General features: G+C 45.9%; 1 protein-coding gene across 2 annotated transcripts in view; it reads right to left on the reverse strand.

Moving 5' to 3' along the window:
- The window catches only part of LOC118367305 (zinc finger protein 407), a 231,791-nt gene that overhangs the window by 117,167 nt on the left and 99,690 nt on the right, over positions 1–14,934 (reverse strand). For both annotated transcript variants that reach the window (XM_052494107.1, XM_052494106.1), the window contains exon 4: positions 7,609–7,683. In XM_052494107.1, coding sequence (XP_052350067.1) covers positions 7,609–7,683 — 75 coding nt within the window. The remainder of the gene's footprint in view (positions 1–7,608; positions 7,684–14,934) is intronic.

The following is a 14,934-nucleotide window of genomic DNA, read 5'->3' on the forward strand; positions in this document are numbered from 1 at the left end:
CACAAATATCTGCATTGTGCATTCAGCCTCTATGGCCGTAATATAGGATATGATTGGGTTGTGTTCATTAGGGCACTCAACGGAAAACGTTGTCGAAATGTGTTACTACGAAAAACTAAAAATTAGCGTTTGTATTGGACAAGTCTTCTTTCCTCCGTTTGGTGCCTAATGAACATGGCCCTGCTGTGATCATACTTGTTCTGATATGACAGGCCACTGTCTGTGTACAGTACGTGCTTCTACACCTGCATTGCTTGCTGTTTGGGGTTTTAGGCTGGGTTTCTGTACAGCACTTTGAGATATCAGCTGATGTACGAAGGGCTATATAAATAAATTTGATTTGATTTGATACAGTAAGCAATGCAGGCCTAACCATAACACCATTTGTCTTAGGTGGTACAGGTAAGGGGGAGAGGGGGAGATAGTGGAGAGATGGATACATTATTAATTATTAAGAGGATGGATGTATTCCAAATCATTAAGGGCCACAATATTTCTCTCTTAACCTCGTCCTCTCTCTACAGCACCGTTCTGCAGAGTAAACACACACACACATGCCCATGCTCTAGTGTAATTGGACCCCTGTGAGTGTGGCAGGGCTTTGGACTGTGTGGTCCACATTGCCACCATGCTGGTACCCTGCAGGACTCTTCCGCCCCCTCTGCCCCTGTCCAGCCTGCCCCGTCTCAGTCCACAGCGACCGGGCAATATGGCCACACCGTACGGCACACTGGGAAGCGGCTGTGAGCCCAGAACCTGGTGCTGCCAAGCCAGATGCCCGCTCTGCCACCCTCGGCCTCCGGCACAGACACGCTGCTTGTACCTGAACAGCATTGCAGTAGAGTGTGGTTGTGGACACCACATACATGTCTTTGTTGAACCAACATGCAGTATTAATACCTAATGTTAGCTAGGCTAATTCATTATTTGTTCCCTCTCTCCTTGGCGTTGTGTGTATTGTATGTGATATTGGCTTGGCTACTAGGGCTGACCCCAAAGATTTGAATAGTTAGGATTTGATCCGTTTTACTCCCATTTTAATCACGTGTAGCTGATTTGAGTAGGGGAGAGTTGGGTAAGATGATCCATCTTTTACATTCAGCATCACCTCGTCAAGGGAAGTATAGTATTCTTTCTAAGAAAGATATCAACATATATTTCAGGCTGTTGGGCCAGAGGCCCTGGAAATAAAATCAGGAGTTTTGGAAACAAAGCTTGACCCAAACAATCTAATGGCACAACTTACCCCGTTGTAATTTTAGCCACGGGAAAGGGTCAATTAAGCAGCCTACAAATTTCTGTACTGAATGAAATATCACCAGTATTTAAAACCATGACTATGTTATTTCCCAAACACAATGAAACAAAATCACTTTTGTCTTTTATTCATTTTAAGCATCTATTAACACAGGCTTAACACCTAAAAAACCACTTTGTGCTTTGTTACCTCATATCCCAGCGATAATGCCCTGCATTACACCTGGAAAGAAAACGCTTCCATTTGCCATTGGCTCAACCGCCAGCTCAATTTACCCCGTGGACTTTGGCTCAATTTACCCCGTGGACTTTGGCTCAATTTACCCCGTGGACTTTGGCTCAATTTACCCCGTGGACTTTGGCTCAATTTACCCCGTGGACTTTGGCTCAATTTACCCCGTGGACTTTGGCTCAATTTACCCCGTGGACTTTGGCTCAATTTACCCCGTGGACTTTGGCTCAATTTACCCCGTGGACTTTGGCTCAATTTACCCCGTGGACTTTGGCTCAATTTACCCCGTGGACTTTGGCTCAATTTACCCCGTGGACTTTGGCTCAATTTACCCCATGGACTTTGGCTCAATTTACTCCAGGGCAAACATTTTGTCTATATTAGCCCACACAGCTACAAGGATGCACTTTCATGCTAGGTTTCGGACCTCATATTGAAGCTTCTAGAGACCCCCAACTGATGTACAGTAAGGAACTATCCTGAAATGATGTACTTTGGTTTAGATACAAGCATCGTGTAACCTCTAACACAATACATTTGGTTTTTTTGGACCTAACTCCATTACTACTTTTTCAATGTGGTTGTTTCCTTCACAGACTCCATGAAATGATGACCTCTTCTTAAATATTTGGTAGAAATTATGAATTTTTTGTACGGTTTCCTAGAAACAAGGGTGGCTCAACGTACCCCCTTTGGCTTAACTTACCCCACTGTCTCATTTTATCATGGAGCACGAACCACGGGCGCAAGTCTATCAACATACCAGAGTGCCAAGAAAGCCCCCAAAAGTGTCTGCTGCAGAGGGACAGGACAACGCCATAAGAGTTTTGATCAGTCAGTGTTATTTTTTTAAACATATTTGCAGATTAGTTTAATATTAGTATCTAAATGACAAATCTGATTACAATTTTTTTAAATGTGATTCAGGGACGGCCCTATTGGCAAAATACAGTAAGTGGAGATGAATGGCCATACCCAGCAAAAGTAATGGTTTTCGTTTCATAATGTTATTGACCCACATTGATAGTTCTTATGAAAACCATTTCACCGACTTTATCAGTGAAATAAATTGGACACATTTGGTTGTCAACACGCCCATTTAGTGAGTGAAAAAAGTGTATTAGTTCAAAGTGTTTATTATTATTAATGTGAAAATGGGTGGGGGGGTAGTATTACAAAGGCCTAAAAAACATGGATACCTGAGACAGGGCAGCCATCTATGAACACTTTCCAAAATGACGTTAAATGAAGGCGAGGTCACAGCCGTCAATCACAACAGCAGAAGTCTGCCTCATTAAATTGTTGGTTTAGGTGTATTTACATCTTTCAAGCCAGCAACAAACCAGCATCACACACACAAATACACGTTACACACACACAGATACACGTTACACACACACAGATACACGTTACACACACACAGATACACGTTACACACACACTACAGATACACGTTACACACACACAGATACACGTTACACACACAGATACACACACACACAGATACACGTTACACACACACAGATACACGTTACACACACACAGATACACGTTACACACACACAGACGTTACACACACACAGATACACGTTACACACACACAGATACACGTTACACACACACAGATACACGTTACACACACACAGATACACGTTACACACACACAGATACACGTTACACACACACAGATACACACACACACAGATACACGTTACACACACACAGATACACGTTACACACACACAGATACACGTTACACACACACACAGATACACGTTACACACACACAGATACACGTTACACACACACAGATACACGTTACACACACACAAATACACGTTACACACACACAGATACACGTTACACACACACAGATACACGTTACACACACACAGATACACGTTAAAACACACCACAGATACACGTTACACACACACAGATACACACATATACACACGTTACACACACACAGATACACGTTACACACACACAGATACACATTACACACAGAGATACACGTTACACACACACAGATACACGTTACGCACACACAGATACACGTTACGCACACACGCACACACACACACACACACACACACACACACACACACACACACACACACACACACACACACACACACACACACACACACACACACACACACACACACACACACACACACCAGCATTTCTCTACATCTACTAAACATGTATATGACCAATGAAATTTGATTTGACACGCACATAGACTTAGGCCTAATTCCATCAAATTGAAGGGATAGTTCACCCAAATGATAAAATCACTTATTGGTTTCCTTACCCTGTAAGCAGCCTATGGGGAAGGTAAGAAAACAAACCATGCCTTGGTTTTGTATCCCTGGCCACTGTCTTCAAACGCTAATGTTGTAGCATTTCTGGGCCAAAATCAATGCAAGTCAATATTCCTGATATTAGCATTTTTCGCACTTCAGCGAGCTACACACATTCTTTTAGACACTTGATGATATGAACATGAAACCCATCTTGTATTGGTTTGGGAGCCACAAATGCCACGCAAAAGTTAGCATAACGTATAAAATGACAATTGCACAGTACCCCACAAACCCAACATTGGTTTAGTATATTAACAAATAGCTCAGAGCGTATTAAATCTTTCCTCGGGGACCTGCAACCTTCTCATGTAATTGATATATTACCTGGCAGTGGTCTACCTCTTGGTCTTCCTCAAGTACAAGTGGCGTGCAATTGATAGAGTCCAGATCTGCACACCAAACACCAAATGGTGCTTTTAACTACTTTAAGAGACATATACGACTTATGGTCCACTAAAATGTGTGGGAGGGGGGACAATGTATAAAAAGTGCTGTAATTTCTAAATGGACCCGATATGGATGAAAATACCCTCAAATGAAAGCTGACAGTCTGCACGTTCACCTCATGGGCATTGGATCATTTCATATCCAAAGTGCTGGAGTACAGAGCCAAAACAACAACAACGATGCGTCACTGTCCCAATACTATTGGAGCCTCACTGTATGACTATCGGCAGGACAAATCCACAAAGAAATGGTTCATTTGACCACAAAATCAAAACGTCTCTGGACTTTGTAGTTTGAATTGGAGAGGAGAGCAGACGAAGGATATCAAGGATCTGCAAAGATTCTGTATGGAGGAACGGTCTAAGATCCCTCCCAACGTGTTCTCCAGTCTCATAAAACATTCTAGAGAGAAAGGTTCTGTGCCATTCTCCTCGCGAGGGGAGGGTGGCGGAGTAAACGCGTCTGTCAGGTATTTTGACCCCTTTCTTTTTTAGGCTTTTTGTTGTTGTTGTTGTTGTACTTGTTAAACTATATTTACAAAATAATTGAATTCTCCCTAAAAATGTTGTGTATACAATATATATAGGTAACTGCCATAATAAAGGAAATCTACTAATATAAAGGATATCTACTAATATCAAGTGTCTTAATTGGGGTTGCACTGCCAGAACAGCTTCAGGGCACCTTGGCATAGATTCTACAAGTGTCTGAAACTCTATTGGAGGAATGCAACAGCGTTCTTCCACCAGAACTTCCACCATATTTGGTGTTTTGTTGATGGTGGTGGAAAACTGTTTCAGGCACCGCTCCAGAGAGACACTGAGAGACACACACACACCCTTTAAGCTCTTTCAAAGTTACTGAGATCTCTTATTGTAGTCATGGTAGCCAAAATAATGGGCAACTGGGCATTTTTATACATGACCCTGAGCATGATGGGATGTTATTTGCTTAATTAACTCAGGAACCACACCTGGTAAAGTGCCTGCTTTCAATATACTTTGTATCCCTGTTACTCAAGTGTTCCCATTATTTTGGCAGTTACCCGTAGCTCAGTATTTGCATGATCCATTTAATACAGTCTATTTTGCTCATCTTTATCAAGGGTGCCAATAATTATAGACCTGACTGTAGATCCACACGTAAACAGACACATGCACAGCCAAAAGTTTGCAGACCTCCAAACTGCACAGTGAAGAATAGTGGTGAATGAAACCGGAACCCAGATGTGTCATATTAGAACAGGTCAGAACCTCTGTCACTGTGTCTCTCTGTCTGTCTGTCTCTCTGTCACTGTGTCTCTCTGTTTGTCTGTCTCTCTGTCTCTGTCTCTCTCTCTCTCTGATGGAGGATGGAGATTGTCATCTTACCTCCGGATCCCCTGCCCATCCCAGTCCCCCCCAAAAATAACCTGTTTTTCCAGAGCGCAGACAAACTATGCGAACTGGAGCTGGGCACTATGGCTAGTGAGGTCTCTCCCCTCCTCCTCCTCCCACCCCTCCTCCTCTTCTCTTCCTTTGACTAACAGATCTCCCCAGTGTTCTAAAAATACCAGGTGAATAGGGCCGATGGTGATGAAACAGCCTCTCTGACACTGTCCTGCTGCAATCCATCTCTCCCCTGCCTGCCAGGCAGCATATGTTTGCAATTGGCTCCCCCACTCCCGCCAGCCCCCGGTCCCTCCCACTACCTCCCTCCCTCCCTCTCTCCTGGTCCCCAGTTACCACTCCAGTCCCCTCTCCCCTCCTCTAGTCACGTCACCAGCTACCCCCCCAGTCTCCAAGTCTGGGCTTTTCAAACTGGTGCAGTTATCAATCATTGGGCCAGCACTGTCACCATACGCTCTCCATATTTTCCCCTTTTCATGTCTTTCTCTCTCTCTCTCTCTCCACTTACACTCACCCAAATTTGTTCCACTTAAAAAGCCCTCCCCAATGACCTTGTGCTAATTAACCACTGCTGTGTTGGAAATATGATGGTTAATTAATGATGAGATAAATTCTGTCTCCAGGACTGTCAGAAAAATGATGACATCGTGTTTTACAGGTTTAAATAGAACAAACCTCATGGCCTCTCGCTGTGTGTGTGTGTGTGTGTGTTTAATAGAGAGAAGCAAGAGAAAATAATGGTACAATGCCGATATCTGTATGCATACATGCACTTGCCTCGCTCACGTGCACATACGTGCAAACGTTTGTGTGTGTATGTTTGCGTGTGATGTAATGGTGTTGTATGGCGCGGCAGTATGTTTTACGGGGCAGCAGTGTGACTCTAGTTGCTTTTGGTAGAGACACACTGGGAGGTAAATGCTGTCAGTTAACACACAGACCTCCAAGCTCCACAAGGCCACTCCATTCATGCCTGCCGCTGGTGTGTGTTCGCGCGCGCGTTTGCGGGCGTGCATGCTCTCGCCGACCTTTGCTGTAATGTCACCCTCTAATACCGAGCCAAGGGCACAGAGGTCTTTCATTCAGACACAATACACGGACCCGCCCCACTGTGATTTCACTCACATTACCAACCAGCATCCTCAAAGTACGAAAACAAAACAAGCCAAATGGACAAATATATATGTGGCAATTCATCTTGATATAACATCTATGTGGTACAAACATTTCTGCCCTGGACAGTTTAGTTTCGCCTTAGTTGGTCACGTGCTGTTTTCGAAGAATGAAGCAGACAAGTGATATAGTTGAGGGATGTGAGACTCTCTCTCCCAACGAGCAGCTGCCAGTCTAAATCCAGTCAATAACGAGTGTGTATTTACAGGGCAGCATATGGTGCGCCTACTTTGCTAATATCTCAAGCCACTTGTCATATCTAATACGACATATTGTCAAAAGTATCAATTTGAAAGGCGGTTTTTAAGATGTCGCCCAATTTTTTTTAAATATATTTTTTAAAGAAGACGTCTGGTTTCTCTTAGCGGGTCTGTTTGACAGGTTGAGGGGTGTTTAACGTCTCATTCCTCGCATGCCACGGGGACTTTGCAACTTCGTCTTCATCACACACACACACACAACGAAGACCGTGTCGCTGACAGACAGGGGCACACCGGGAAAGTTTTACACGCAACATCACGGCGAGACATAGAGAGGGAGAGAAGAGAGAGGGAGGAGAGGAGAGAGAGGGAGGGAGGGAGGGGGAACAGATTGACAAAGAGGGTGTGATAGAAATACTGGAGAGAGAGAGAGAGGGGCCGAAGGGGACAGAGAGAGAGCAAGGGAGGGAGAGCGAGAGAGGGAGAGCGAGAGAGAAATACAGAGAGAGACAAAGCGAGGCAAAAGTAGTCAGTCCTACCTCTCTTTGGGCTGGCCCAGTCCATGTTTCCCCAACAGGTGAGTGCTAAGGTGCTTCTTCATCACAAAGGCCCACCTGGTCAGAGAGAGAACACAGGGGGCAAAGGGTTAACAAAGAGGGCCTCTTTCCCACAGTAAATGAAAGGGTTAAACCCGGGGAGCAGACAGAGATTAGGGTTGTATCAGGATCAGGATTAGGGTTGTAAAACTCCATAAATTCCCTGCCTTTCCAGAAATCCTGGTTGGAGGATTCCATATGTTGTTTATTCCTTCCTGATTCTGGGAATTGTCCAACTGGGATTTCGCGAAAACTTTGCAACTGTAGTGAGGACAAAGCCACTAGGACGCAGCAGGTTAACTAAATAAAAAGGGTTTAACCCATGTTCACAAGGCCACACTGTAAAAACCATGTTTTCAAACGCTTCGCAACGGAAAAAGAAAAAGTGCTTTCTTATTGGTCTGGTAGTAACTCCCTGTTTGCCCCGTTTTCTTCCCGTTGAGTGCCTACTGAACACGGCCTTGGGTATCCTGTCATTACAGTGGTTCAACATCAAAAACAAGTATGTAGAGAGTGTATCTACACTGGCACGCACTCATACACCCTCGAACGAACACTCACACAGACAGAAACGCACAATATCACACACACAGGGAAATATTTGGGACGCCATTTCAAGACTCCGCCACAATGTCCTGACCATGTTCAAAGCCCTGAGTTTGTTCCATTCCCTAGCATTTCATCCTCTGGCCATTCACCAGTAATCACATCCTATTACAGTGGTCTTGCTGACAGACAATGACCACATCTAAGACGACATGACTGAGGAACAAGAAAGAAACAAAGAGAGAGAGAGAGAGAGAGAGAGAGAGAGAGAGAGAGAGAGAGAGAGAGAGAGAGAGAGAGAGAGAGAGAGAGAGAGAGAGAGAGAGAGAGAGAGAGAATGAAAGAAAGAAAGAATTGAGCCAACGGCTGCGTGGTTTGGAGTGTTACTGCAGACACCGGTCTTCACTGTGGACTCCTGGACTTTCTCTCTCTTTTGGTTACTCTCTCTCTCCATTCCTCTATTTACCCCCCTCTGGCTTGTTTGTTTCTCGTTCTCTCAGAAAGTCTCTCTCCATCTGCCTCTCTGACTTCCACGCTCTTTATTGGTAATTTTGTAGTAAAGAGCGTATAGCCTTATCATTTCACCGTTCATTCATATCACAATGGTATCTTCCCCCTACTACTGGACGCGCGCACACACACACACACACACACACACACACACACACACACACACACACACACACACACACACACACACACACACACACACACACACACACACACACACACACACACACACACACACACACACACACACACGTCCTTCTGCTCTCCTACCATCGCCCCAGAGCCACATCCATCATCATCCCCCCCTGCCCCCCCACCCCGAGGGCAGCCCATGCTAACTAACATCCCATATAAATATTCAAACAGTCTCCGCTGTTTTGTTTTGTTATCATCATTCTCTCCCTCCTCTTTTTTTCCTCTCTAGCTCCATCTCTCCATCCATCCATCCGTCCAGAATGTTGCCTGGGAGTGACTAAACCAAACTCCTCTCCACCGAAGGAGAATGACAAGATCAAACACAGGGGAGGGAGACACTCTGGGTGACTGGAGGCTGTGGCACAGCACTCACTGACTGACTGACTGCTTCAACTAGCTATAAATAAACAAACACGCTAATTAAGTTAGCATTTTCTAGCCTTTTCTAGGTTGTTTAAGTCACTGCCGCATGGAGGGGGAGGGGGAAGAGCTTGCAAACATTTCTGTTAATTATGGATTACAGCTGTCCTTCATAAACCTCATTACAGAGTGCTGAAAGGCAACGGGGGCGATTTGCATACGCGGATGAAAGACATGAAGACATATGCAAAAATATGATTTTAATTAGCATTCTTTGATAGCGAGGGTTACAAATCAAACGTGTTGTTTTATTCCACTGGCTTATTCTGAGCATGGCAGCAAACAGTGACTGGCATGACTGGCAAGGCCTGATGGAGGCACCTGGCAAGGCCTGATGGAGGCACCTGGCAATGGCCTGATGGAGGCACCTGGCAATGGCCTGATGGAGGCACCTGGCAATGGCCTGATGGAGGCACCTGGCAAGGCCTGATGGAGGCACCTGGCAAGGCCTGATGGAGGTACCTGGCAATGGCCTGATGGAGGCACCTGGCAATGGCCTGATGGAGGCACCTGGCAATGGCCTGATGGAGGCACCTGGCAAGGCCTGATGGAGGCATCTGGCAATGGCCTGATGGAGGCACCTGGCAATGGCCTGATGGAGGCACCTGGCAATGGCCTGATGGAGGCACCTGGCAAGGCCTGATGGAGGCACCTGGCAAGGCCTGATGGAGGTACCTGGCAATGGCCTGATGGAGGCACCTGGCAAGGCCTGATGGAGGCACCTGGCAATGGCCTGATGGAGGCACCTGGCAAGGCCTGATGGAGGCACCTGGCAATGGCCTGATGGAGGCACCTGGCAAGGCCTGATGGAGGCACCTGGCAATGGCCTGATGGAGGCATCTGGCAATGGCCTGATGGAGGCACCTGGCAATGGCCTGATGGAGGCACCTGGCAATGGCCTGATGGAGGAACCTGGCAATGGCCTGCTAAAGTGAGATGACAGACACAAACGCACACGCACACGCACACACACACACACACACACACACACACACACACACACACACACACACACACACACACACACGTGTGCGCACACGCACGCATAGAGAGTCACAGACAAGCTTGCATATACGCGCCACACAAATGGCAGGTTCAAATGAAGGGCAAGGCTAAGTGGTAAAAGAGCAAATCCATTTGTTGGAACGGGTTTCTAAATCCCCTGTCCTCTCAGGTTAGGATCTACCCCCGACAGCTTTGAGGGTGCATCCTTAACGCAAACGACTGTTGCCTTCGTCATTATTGCAACAAAGGGGACATTCCGCCATGCCATTCATCCATATCAATATTTCCCCAGATTAACTATTAAAGCCTTATTTTAGCCTCGAGGGAGGCTCTTAATTTAAATGGAGATAATAAAATAAAATAAATAAAAACATTGAGGAGTTTTCACGTTCCACTCGCTATCGACTAATTCGCCGCGCCACACCTCGTTAGCTCCGTGACGCGCCGCAGCTTTACCGATAAGCGGCGTTGACACGGCTCAATTACCCAAGTTACACTTCTTTCTCTTCCCTCCCCCTGTCTCCATCACCAGATGAAGAGATAACATGTCAATATGGGTTCCAAACAACTTCATTTGCCTAACAGTATTCCTGGATGGTTCGGGGCGGGAATCTCAATCTACAATTCCGTTAGGGATGTTGGGAGATCTAAGGAGAAGCCTCTGGCATCAGTGAGGCGCAAAATGGCTAGATCCTGTGCAGAACATACAAAGCATTCTGGGATACGGAGAAAGAAAAAGAGAGAGAGAGAGAGAGAGAAGGGTCTATCACATCACACATGGCATGCTTTACTTAGTAGAGTTAGACCTAGGCCTGTATTCATAGAGAGTCTCATAGTAGGAGTGCTGATCTGGGATCCATAAACACATTCATTATTACTGTATATAAAAGGCCAAACTGATCCTAGATCAGCACTCAGTTGCTTTATGAATATGGGCCTATTCACCAACAAATAATAGCACTTTGATGCCATCTGTGTCAGAAACAGAAATCATGTAATTTGATTGTATTATAAGTACCAAACACACCTGTGTGACGGCCTTGACAATGGTGCGTACAGGAAGGTGAACCACGATATAAACAGAGATTATATATTTTTTTGTTACCCGAGTCCACGGTGACCGTGGAGTCATTAGGTGTGTGAGTCGCTCAACCCTCACCAAACTAAGCAGTGTGCCCAGGAGAGAGAGCTCTAGAGGGGTCTGTATTTCCTTATGGAGCTATATGGAGCTACGGATCAGTTCTCTCGGCGGGGTGAAGCCGCCTGAGACAGAGCTACTACAGTGGGCCGCTGGGCCTCATCCTGCCTCGTGTGCCAGTCCTAACGACGCCGTCCACCTGCTGTTTTAATGTCACAGCTGGAGTGCCCGCCATCCCTCACTGACTCCAGCATTTGCGGCAGGTACCTCTACATATCGCCTCCATTTCGCCCTAGCACCTCACCATCCCCTTCTTGCACCTCTCCACCTCCCCTCTCCACCTCCTTTTACCCACTTCCACCTTCTCTCCAACTCCCCCTTGCCACACCCTACTTTCCCCCTCAGCTCCTCTTCACACCCCATTACTCAGATGAACCCCGGTGAACTGTGAGGTCCTCTGTACAGGAAGCCAGAACCTCACAGTAGGCCCCTGTGCCAGGAGAGAGCGAGAGGGAGTGAGAGAGAGTGAGAGCAAGGGAGAGAAAGAGAGAGAGAGCGAGCATCCCTCTCTCTACTTTTCCTTCTTACCATAATCTGCTGATTTTAGCATATCTCCGCACAGAAACAACGGGTCAAACAAACTTCCACTATATGGCCAATACAAAATAAACCATACACTACACTAACGCTATAGCCACACATACATTATACATCATATCTCATTCACTCGGTTTCCATAATTATACCCTACTTGGGTAAACATGATCTTTCCTTTTTCATACAAACACAGTGTGATGGGGGGAAATAGGAAGGTGAGTTGACATGTTAACTTCTGACGGCTTGACGGGCGGGTAAAACTGACAGAGGATCCTGCCACACATCTCCTGACAGGAGTGTGGAGCGTCGAGACGTGACAGCAGTAACGGGAGACAGACAGATGGAGGACCTCTACCTCCCCTCCATCTCCCCCTTCCACCTTCTCTTAATCTGTTCCAAAATGGCGGAGCAGTGGGGAAGTCTGTTGTGTTTAGTCTTGTCCCGTTCCGTGTATATATCTTTTTCTTCGTATATACAGTATTTTTATACATTTTCATCTCAATTTCCATCTACGGACTCAATTTCCATCTGCAACCCACCTCACCCAATGTGGTAGGGATCTGATATTTGTATACTTTAGAACCGGAACCCCCATCAGAAGCTAGCCAGCTAACTAGCTACTAGCTAGTAGTCAGTTAGCCACTGCTAGCGGTCATCACCGTTAACTCGGACATCAGCCAGCCTCAGCCCGGTCAATTCCTGCGAGTCTGCACAGAGCGAAATCAACCCAGGGCATATCGGACTGCTATTTCTCTACCACATCTCCAGATTCCTATTGAACATTTACACCGGTTCATCGCAGCTAACTAGCTGCTATCCGAGTGGCTACTCCTGGCTAACGTCTCTGTCCCGAAGCAAGCACCAGTTAGCCTGGAGCTTGGCCCATCTCCCGGCTAGCCGAAGAGATCCATCAGACAATTCCTGGGCTTCAATACCACTTTCGCCAATTGGCCTGGACTCTTTACTGATGACACAGAGCCCCGTTGATCCATCACGACTGGTCGGCCAACGTAACCATCCGAGGGGGTTTCAACAGGCGACGTTGCGACGTCCCCCAGAAGCCCATCTGCTAGCCCCGGCCTGCTAGCTGTCTGAATCGCCGTGTCTCCAGCTCATCTAGCTACTCTATGATCACTCGGCTACACATGCCTCACCCTAATGTCAATATGCATAGTCTATTGCTGTTTTGGTTAGTGATTATTGTCTTATTTCACTGTAGAGCCTCCAGCCCTGCTCAACATGCCTTAGCTAGCCCTTTTGTTCCACCACACACTCATGCTGTGACCTCACCTGGCTTAAATGGTGCCTCTAGAGACAAAACCTCTCTCATCGTCACTCAATGCCTAGGTTTACCTCCACTGTACTCACATCCTACCATACTCTTGTTTGTACATTATGCCTTGAATCTATTCTTCCGTGCACAGAAATCTGCTCCTTTCACTCTGTTCCGAACGCACTAGACGACCAGTTCTTATAGCCTTTAGCCGTACCCTTATCCTACTCCTCCTCTGTTCCTCTACATCACCAGAGGTTAACCCAGGCCCTGAAGCCCCCAGCATCACTCCCATTCCCCAGGCGCTCTCATTTGTTGACTTCTGTAACCGTAAAAGCCTTGGTTTCATGCATATCAACATTAGAAGCCTCTATAAGTTTGTTTTATTCACTGCTTTAGCACACTCCACTAACCTGGATGTCCTAGCCGTGTCTGAATCCTGGCTTAGGAAGGCCACCAATAATCCTGAAATTTCCATCCCTACCTATAACATTTTCCGACAAGACAAAACTGCCAAAGGGGGCGGAGTTGCAATCTACTGCAGAGATAGCCTGCAGAGTTATGTCATAATATCCAGGTCTGTGCCCAGACAATTCGAGCTTCTACTTTTAAAAATCTGCCTTTCCAGAAACCAGTCTCTCACCGTTTCCGCTTGCTGTAGACCCCCTTCTGTCCCAGCTCTGCCTTGGACACCATATGTGAATTGATCTCCCCCCATCTATCTTCAGAGTTCGTACTGTTAGGTGACCTAAACTGGGACATGTTTCATACTTCGGCTGTCCTACAATCTAAGCAAGATACCCTCAATCTCACACAAATGATCAATGAACCTACCAGGTACAACCCTAAATATGTAACCATGGGCACCCTCTTAGATATCATCCTGACCAACTTGCCCCCTAAATACACCTCTGCTGTCTTCAACCAGGATCTCCGCGATCACTGCCTCATTGCCTGCATCCAACGACCACTGCTCATCACTTTCAAATGCTCCCTAAAACACTTCAGCGAGCAAGCCTTTCTAACCAACCTGGCCCGGGTATCCTGGAAGGATATTGACCTCATCCCGTCAGTAGAGGATGACTGGTTGTTCTTCAAAAGTGCTTTCCTCGTCATCTTAACTTCTTGCGGCGACCCATCCCGGATCCGGGATCGTGACTACGGCTCAAGCTCATTACCATAACGCAAAATGCAAAAAAATATTCTTAGAAATATTTAACCTCCACACATTAACAAGTCCAATAGCTCAAATGAAAGATAAACACCTTGTTCATCTACCCAGCAAGTCAGATTTCTAAAATGTTTTACGGTGAAAACATAGCACATATTTATATTAGACCACCACCGAAACAAAAGACGAGAGGCAGCCATTTTGTCCCAGAAAATATAAAATTATAAAAGCAGGATTAAAAAATAAATCATTCACTAACCTTTTGAAAATCTTCATCAGATGACAGTAATAGTACATGTTACACAATACATTTTTTTTTTCAATAATATGCCATTTATATCCATAAATCTCTGTTTACAATGACGACATTTCAAAAAATGCTACTCAAATGTCAGGAGAAATGATGATAGCTCC

Source organism: Oncorhynchus keta, chromosome 34 (assembly GCF_023373465.1).
Source record: "Oncorhynchus keta strain PuntledgeMale-10-30-2019 chromosome 34, Oket_V2, whole genome shotgun sequence".
NCBI lineage: Eukaryota > Metazoa > Chordata > Actinopteri > Salmoniformes > Salmonidae > Oncorhynchus > Oncorhynchus keta.